This window comes from Phyllostomus discolor, chromosome 12 (assembly GCF_004126475.2).
Source record: "Phyllostomus discolor isolate MPI-MPIP mPhyDis1 chromosome 12, mPhyDis1.pri.v3, whole genome shotgun sequence".
In the NCBI taxonomy this organism is placed as follows: Eukaryota; Metazoa; Chordata; class Mammalia; order Chiroptera; family Phyllostomidae; genus Phyllostomus; species Phyllostomus discolor.
The window spans coordinates 43,117,172-43,125,590 of NC_040914.2; the positions used below are offsets into that span (position 1 = coordinate 43,117,172).

Sequence of the window (8,419 nt, forward strand, 5' to 3'; positions counted from 1 at the left end):
CTGGATGTCAGATACGGGTAATTGCAGCCTCTGACTCCAGATGGTACTCGATGATTTTTCTGTCCACTTTTGCCTGCCTGGGCGATGTTTAGCTGTGCTGTGTGCAGATGTCTTTGCAGTGAGAAGCTAAGTTCCTTATGGGAAGAGGCGATGTCTCCCGCTTCTTTGAATCTGGCTCTGGCACTGTTCTGTGTCTCCCGTCCACACATGCCTGCCGTCCTGAGCTACGGCCATAGCTTCACGCAGCTCAACCAGAGTTCTAGTAGGGAAGTCCCTGGAAAACAAGTTACGATGTCAGGGACTGACTAGCAGTGTCCGCTACCTTCCCTGTTCTTCCTCCGTAAATCCGACAGTCGTTGCCTTCTCTCTCCTCCATTCCCACTCCCGCCACCACAGGTCATTGCGGTACTTCATCAGTTCTAAGATGCCATCTATTTTATGACACTGTTACTTCATGAACTATTAAGAAAGAAAAAAATTTGCCCTGGCTGGTATGGCTCAGCAGGTTGAGTGCTGGCCTGTGAACCGAGAGGTCACTAGTTTGATTCCCGGTCACGGAACATGGCCTGGCTTGCTGGCCAGGTCCCCAGCTGGGGTTGTGCGAGAGGCAGCCGATTGATGTCTCTCTCTCTCTCTCTCTCTCTCTCTCTCCCTCTCTTCCCCTCTCTGAAAATTAATAAATAAATTATTTTTAAAAAAGAACAAATTCTACTAAGCAGTGTTTTTGTTGTAGATTATTTTGACTTGTTTATACTTTGCATGCATGAAAAATGCATAAAATTAAAGCAAGTTGCCAAATTTTTTTCCTGTCCCTACGTTTCTGTGGTTTCCTGCCTTCACATGCTAATCAGTCTTTCTGTGGTCATTTCATGTGGCTGTTAAGCTCAACACATGAGGACCCGGCACCGCCATCACGCTGCGGACGTGCCGACAGTGCTAAGAGCTGTGACCGAGTTCTCACGTGCACAGGCAGCGGCAGCCGCAGTGCAGCTGCCGTTCCGTCAGCACTTGTAAGACCCTTTGACCTCGGGGAGGTCAAACCATGAGTTAGTGTGTCTTAGAGTTGATGAAATACAGTATCTTGTTCCTGGGCTATTAGGAAAGTTTTCTCACTGGTCTCCTTAACTCCAGATATGAATGTGGTATACATTTTAATCTTGCAAGACTTCTGCCAAAGCTCCAACAGTTCTCCAGATAAAGTACAAAGTCTATCAAGGATTTGCATTTCTACTGACTTTCCCACTTTATCTTCCACTAACTCCCTCCATAAACCTTCTAGTCTCTCCCAGAGGTCTGTTGCTTTTCCTCCACACACAGAGATGATGTGAAAATCACAGATTGGAAATCCATGCTTTGCTCAAGTCAAATGCGAAGGGATTATTACTCCCTCACTCCCCATAGCCAGTGCATCGATGGCGCAACCAGACCAGCCTCCGAGTGCATCCGAGCCCCTCTCTTCTTCTCTCTGCTGCTACGTCCCAATGCACTGCACCCTCGCTGGGTCCTCAGCGGCTCCCACTGGGCTCCCAGTCTCTACTCTTTCCCTCATAATCCATTCTCCATACAGCAGCCAGAATGATCTATAAATGACAGGCTTATCCAGCTACAAGACTGATGCGCCATCTGCATGCAGAGGACTCAGCAGCCTGACTGTTAAAGTCATATTACCTGCTTCGCCCTGTAGGCAGAAAGATTGGAGGAAGAACAGGTTTGGGTTGGGGGAGTGTAAGAATTCACTTACTCTGTGTGTGTGTGTGTGTGTGTGTGTGTGTATGCACGCGCGAGCGCACCTTTCCTGGAAGTCCTGCAATACCAGGTCAGTGCGTGGAATGGATGGAGCAAGCTCCTATTCCATCTCCCAGCTCCAAAAACCCATTTAATATAATGTCCTCGGATATGTCTTTGTTGTGAGAACAGGGCGAAGTCTGGTTAAGCTCTGAGGCACAGTGCACAGGTCCCCCCTCCAGTTTCTCCCCCGTCCTTTCCTCTCCCACCGTCTCTGCCCTGACTTAACGCACCTCGGCTGCCGGAACTGGATGATGGGATCCTACCCTCTGGGCCTGTCTGCTGCCTCTGTTGGCACCAGCTGCCTTGTAGAAAATTGGCTCATGTGCCCAGTGCTCTGCAGTTGGTTGGCACTTAACAAACGTGCTGAATGGGTGAATGACCATGAATGCAGTGGGTTTTCTATTGGTGGTAATTTAAATTCCTGATTTTATGTTCATGCACAGAGTCTTTATCTTCTGATCCTGAGGTTTTGCTTCAAATTGATGGTGTCACTGAAGACAAACTGGAAAAATATGGTGCAGAAGTGATTCCAATATTACAGAAATACTCTGAGTGGACGTTGCCAGGTTCAGTATACAGCCAAATATGTGTTTTCTAAAAGCCTGTTTTAATGTTAAGCGATGCATCTCACTAGATTAAAATTCTGTGGCTTCTGGGTTGTGTTCATGCCTCCTGCACCTTGTCACACTGGTGCTCCGGTGCTCAGGGCAGCCCCCGGTGATGTGCCAGCCCCTCTTACAAGACAGTGGTGCTTAGGCCCCCTGGGGAGTGCCAGCTACTGAACCCGCTAACCTCTGAGCCCAGAAGTTGCTGGCGCTCTTCAGGTAAATGCCCGAGGGAACAGGAGTGCTGAGTGCAGTTCGCGGGTCTGCCACCCTCGCGCTCTGTGGTCCTTGGCAGGCCACAAATAACCTCTTTGTGCTCCAGCTTCCTTATCTGAGGAAGGAACAAGTTATCTGGAAAGCATTTCTAAAGATAAAACTTAAGAGTGGAGTTTAAGCGTTCTGGAAAAACGAACATGGAGTTGGAATGCTAGCAGATCTTACTGTTACTAGCATGGAAAGAATCTGCCCGACCGAGGGCATCCTAGCAGATGTTCCCGAAGGTTGCATTAGGCCGGTCACAAAGCACTTCCAATTACGAGCCTCCTCAGTGGGCTGGAGAAAGCACCGACTAAGGGAAAACTGAGAACAAAGAAAGGCGTGGGAGACAGGATGGCTGCGGAAGTCTGTAGGGCCTCCTCCAACACACGGCCGCCGAGGGGCAGAACGCAACCCACAGGCCATGCTCAGTGTCTTCCCTGTGTCTGTAAGGAGACGTGGGAGGGGCCTCTTCTCCAGGCCGATGGGAACGGTAAGCAGGCTGAGGAATGAGCGAGTATGCATTTCAAGTCCTGTCTGTGCATCGTCGCTTTTGACCCATGGACAAAGTGCCAGAAAGCAGGGTTTTCATGTCGGCCTCTGTGTGGTCACTGCCGTGTTGGATGTCTTGCTGTGACTGCACCGACAGTCGCTGTGGGAACTTCACGTTTGGTCAGTGCGGGGACTTCCTGGGAGGGCTTCCCCACATCAGACGGGGCCGCTCTGTGGGGACAGCCAGGGTGGTGACGATCACATCACCCATTTTACAGGTGGACGTGGGTGAGGCCTTTTCGTTTCCCTGGCGTCCCACCGCAGGGATGACAGCACACTTCATCCCAGCTGCAGTGCCTCCCTGTGAGAGCCCGTGCTGGGGGGACAGGGCCCTTCCTCCCAGGCAGCAGGGTGGCCCGAGGGTGATCCAGACCAGCCAGAAAGTACCACCCTTCACGAAAGGGAGCGGGGCCACTGTGGGCCTGTGAGGAGGGGCTCCGTGTTCTGTGTGTGTGTGGGGTTGCAGACGCTTGTGGAAATTGCCAGCTTTGCCAACGTGTGCTTTCATACAGGCCCACGGCCTGCGTGGCACCTGAAATGTTCACAGCCGCTGTGCACGGAGACGTTTTTGTCTTTGAAGAGGGAATTATGGTGTCGAATTTTCTGACAGTCATTTACTGAGTGACTGGCGTTCACAAGTGAGGTACAGGGCAGAGTATGTTTCTCTTATATTGGGCTGTTTTTTCAGCATATGTAAAATGATACATTAACTTGTCTTTTACATGGCACTTTATACTTTCAAAGGGCTTAACAGGACTAACTGCCCAAGCAGTAGTGGGTAGGCCGTACACAACACAGCAGGAGCAAAACCTGAGGTCTCTAGTTACGTTAAAGAGCATCACAGGTTTTTTAATGAATTCTAATCCTCTTTCTTTAAAAAATAAATGGCCACTGAGCACTTTGGGGCTTTATGCAATAAATTGAAAAAAAGGGGGGGGGGTTCCATTCTTGAGGAATTGTCAAACCCGTGTGGCAAGGAGAGACACCAGGAGAGCAGGTAGGTGCCAGCCGAGCTGCCCCGTGCTGTGCGTCTCCTTGCGGTAGACTCACACGCCGGGCGGCAGGGCGTCCCGGTAAACGTCTGCGTTGTCCGCTTGTAGCTGAGGACGCTCCCCCGCGGCCGAGCCCGTCCAGCAGCAGAGGCACGGGGAGAAACGACTCTGAGGGCTTCGATGAGGAAGCGCCTGTGTCTTCTCACTACTTTGCAAATAAAACCAAAAATGAAAGGAAGAGGAAAAGGGCACCAGCCTGCCAAAGGAGCAAAAGGAGAAAAACTGGTGACTTCAAAACAAAAGTGTAAGTTCCATGGCGTGTTCTGCAATGTAGGGTGTAAGGGAGAAAACTCCAAAAGTATAACAGCTCTGGTTTCCTTTGAGGCATTTTTAAAAATAAGCCATTATTAAATGTTATCTCTGTAATTACTGGAGTGAAGATTAAAGTTGTATCCGAAACATTCACTTCAGATTTTTAAACTATCTACTCCTAAGTCAATTATCACTAAAATTTTCTGGTTTGAAAAACCTCCAGTATTGACCTTAACTTAGGGAGAAAAGAAATTTTTTATAATTGCTCTTCTTTAAGAGACTTTTCCACCCAAAATACTCTAAATCGTATACTAGCTGAGTAAATACAGGGCTTCGTTTCCTCATTGCTGTGTGATTCTGTCCGTTCTCGCTACACAGCTTCCATTCGAGCAGAATCCGTGGGCCTCCACCTGGACGCCCTGCGCAGTCCCTGTGGTTCACTAACACCCGGGAGGGCCACGCCCCAGTCCCCACAGGGCCGCAGAGGAGAGGCCACAGCAGGACAAGCAGGAGGTCAGGCCGTGCAGGCCTGTAGGGGCTCCAGGGGTAATGCGTCCTTTCCCACGTGCCTGGCCCTGGGCTGGGGCTGCTGTGCTGCAGGGCTCCTCGCACATCAAAGGGGAACAAAGATAGTGTTGTCGGGCGGGGGCGAGGGCCTGGGCAGCGTCAGCCTCCCGTCAGAACTGCTCGGGCAGCCCCTTTCCTGTCTTCTGCCCTGTGTCCTCGCCCTGTAGATAAGGCCTGGCAGGGTTGTGACCGTCCCATCAGTCTGGGCAGTGTGGCCCCCAGATCCCTGCGTATTGTCACAGAGATGCTTGCAGAAAAGGGAAACAAGTCCTCAGTAAATTTCCGCAAGCTGTTGTGTTTTTCTTTTGCAGTTTTTATACCTCTTTTCCTTCTGGGTAATAAAAAATTGAGTGAAGGAAGAGAGGGAAAGGCACATGTTACCAAATTTCATTTTCTTGCTAATTCCATAAACAAACATCTTGTATGTGCTAATCCTTCTGCCAGGATACAGAAATTAAAGGCATTAGTAAATGCTAGTTTAATTTTGTGGTTTTTCATGCGCAAGTGACCCACCAGCAGATGTTCTTCAGCAGGGACATTTTATTTTCTTCATTTATTCCTCCTCCGTTTTGGGAAATACTGATTTCCCCAGGAGCCCACACAGAGCAAGAGTCCTTAAAAGGCATCTGGTCCCACCCTCTGGGGTTTATGAGGAGGAAGCCGAGGCCTGGCCTCCGCGAGGCTGGTGCCAGCTCGCACCCGGCCCGACGTCGGTTTCACAGGGGGGACTGGACACTGGCTTGCCCACGCCTTCACAAAGCACTTTCCTTTCTACACATCGTCCCTAAAACAGTTCTGACCTTGTGTTCACTTGTGAGGACAAAGCAAACCATATTTTAGTGCTCGTTGCCAGCTGATCCCATACTCCGTTTTCAGAACTTTTGTTTATGAGTGAAGCGCTTTGCCTTCTGGCCCCGAGCCTGGGCTCACACTGGTCCCAACTGCGATGCTGGTTTTTAATTAGCCTGTGTGTCCAACAGGGGATTCTCCTCTGATCCCTGCTGGCTGAGACCAGTTAGTGGCGTAACTTCCCTTTACCTTTGTGACAGCCTCTTTGTATCTGCGCTTCACTCTCCTCATTTCTACCCAGCCTCTTCGGCAGCTAGTTCCCACGGTTTCCACGCTGCTCACCTGGTTGAAGGGCTCTGCACAGTGACAGAATAAATGTGGTTCCTTGCCAGGGACCTTAACACTCCACCCTACCCCCCCAGGACTTTGCACCTTCAGAATAACGCACCACGAAGGAGCTGTGTCTGGGCTCTCTGAGTGGGAGTGAGATGGGTGGCCAGGTGAGATGGAGGCTCCTGTTGGCAGATGCATTCCACAAGTCAACATAAACTGCAGGTTTTTGCTCGGGGCTTCATTTCCCGGCAGGAAATCAGTGTGGGGAAATGCAGGGCTGCTTCTCTGTTCTTTTAGCACATCTCCGCCAGGTCTGCAGTAACACTGCCCTGGAGCAAAAGTTACCAGCGTTGAAAACCGTTCTTCACCTAGCCCCACCAGAATGTCATTACCACACACAGGTAGCCCCTGAATTCAGACACGAGAGGCCACTGGCTTGCCCTGATGCTATGGAATTAGTGTTGGGCATAAATTCAGCCTGGTTACAAAGCAAAGCAGCAAGAAATACTTGAGTAAGAAAAGACTTCTTTAGAGAATGTGGCCAGCTGTTATTCTTGTAAACATGCGACCCTGTGATTTTTTTTTTTTTTTTTTTTTTTTTTTTTTTTTACTTTGGAGGAAGGAAAAAGAATATCCATTATCTTAGGCCAGTGAGGGAAGTAAAATTCTGGAAGGACTTTGTAATAAGCTGTGAAGCTATGGCGGGGGCTTCTTTCCTAGCTCTAAAGGCAGCGAGTGGGAGGTGCGAGCACACAGATCTGGGAGTGTAGGCAATCCAGCAAGCTGCCGGTGACGTGGCCGTGACAGAGATGTGCCAGGCCCGAGCAGCCACTCACAGGCCCCCGGGGAACCACATCGGCAGCCGTCTCCTGGCTGGGGCCGGGTGGAAAGAAGCTGGGCTCTGCTCCGCCCCATCTCCACGCAGCCAGCTACCTCTCTCTGGACTGTGTGAGCACAGTAATTCCAGAGTGTCTGTCGTCTGAGCATCTGGGTCCTTAAAACAAGGTAGCCTAGCTTCCTGTATTTGGTCAGGATAGATCTGGGAATGTGGATCTGGCTGTTGTTTGGAGGGAGGGTTGCGATTATCAGCTGTGAAGGTGTGGGTGGAGAAAAGGCACATGGGTTGGCCTCAAGTCACAGAATTCAGAAACAACCCTTGACATTTCAGGGAGACAACTGTGTCTGAAGAACAGCGGTCCTTTCCTCCTTGAATTGTAAAATGAACTAACCTCACCGAGGGGCTATAGGCAGAGAGACTCTAACACCAAAGGAAATCACGGGCTGCATAGCTCTTTCAGGTTGAGAAAAAACACTGCTCACTTGAGGTTTTATTTAACATTCCAATTTTCTTTTTTCACATTTTAGGGGCTCCACCGCATGCAGAAAGATGTCTTCTAAAAGTAAATCCTCCGGCACAGTTGGGCCAAGATCAGCTGGGCATGGTTCTCAGATGGCACCAGGAGCCAGTAGAAAATTGGGGATTATGGCCCCACCAAAGCCTGTAAACAGAGCGTTCCTCAGGCCTTCATACGCATTTTCATAACAACCAAACCTCAGTGTGCAGAGATCCCGTTTCTTGTCTGTTGTCGTCTGACCATCTGTGAATATAAAGTCGTTAGTTGCATTATTCCATTTGTGATTTTTACCCGTATCTATTAATATTTAAATAAATGCTTGGGGTGATGGTTCTGTTTTTTTAAATAACCATTTTCTTTTGAATAAGCAAGATTTGCTGCCTCTGCAAGCCTTGTGGCTGCTGTTTCTGAGAACATCTGAAGTGGCAGCTGAATCATCTCGGCGAGAGAGATTCTCAGCACGACATGAAACAGAAGCCAAAGGAAAAGACATGCATGCAGCACTGTAAAAGGGTAGAGCTTTCTCTAGAAGATGTAAGCAAAATTAGAAGACAAACAGGAAAGATACATGACAAAGGACTCGTATTTGCAATACACAAAGAGTACCCCTAAATCGTTAACGAAAGGCAGACCAGTAGGAAAAAGGGATGCGAATAGGCTCTTTTCAGAAGAGGTAAAAATGACCCACAATATGGGGAAGATACTCAGCCTGCCTAGTAAAAAATATAAATTTAAAACAATAAAATGCCTTTTCTTTTGCCTATCGAACTGTCAACACTAATATCCCCAAATCTGGGAACAACAAGAGAACGGCCACTCTGTTGGTGAGAATAGATTAAATGTTGGTGTAGTCCTTCCTTGTGAAGCACCT

At 49.2% G+C, this 8,419-nt stretch overlaps 1 protein-coding gene and 1 pseudogene across 1 annotated transcript in view; one reads left to right on the forward strand and one right to left on the reverse strand.

Moving 5' to 3' along the window:
* BLM (BLM RecQ like helicase) overlaps positions 1–8,186 on the forward strand; it is a 54,204-nt gene extending 46,018 nt beyond the window's left edge. The window contains exons 20-23 of the mRNA XM_028502191.2: positions 2,232–2,354; positions 4,301–4,477; positions 7,291–7,315; positions 7,559–8,186. Of these exons, the coding sequence (XP_028357992.1) occupies positions 2,232–2,354; positions 4,301–4,477; positions 7,291–7,315; positions 7,559–7,736 (503 nt within the window). The 3' untranslated portion in view covers positions 7,737–8,186. The remainder of the gene's footprint in view (positions 1–2,231; positions 2,355–4,300; positions 4,478–7,290; positions 7,316–7,558) is intronic.
* On the reverse strand, positions 1,780–1,898 carry LOC114488715 (annotated as a pseudogene).
* Positions 8,187–8,419: the final 233 nt, after the last annotated feature.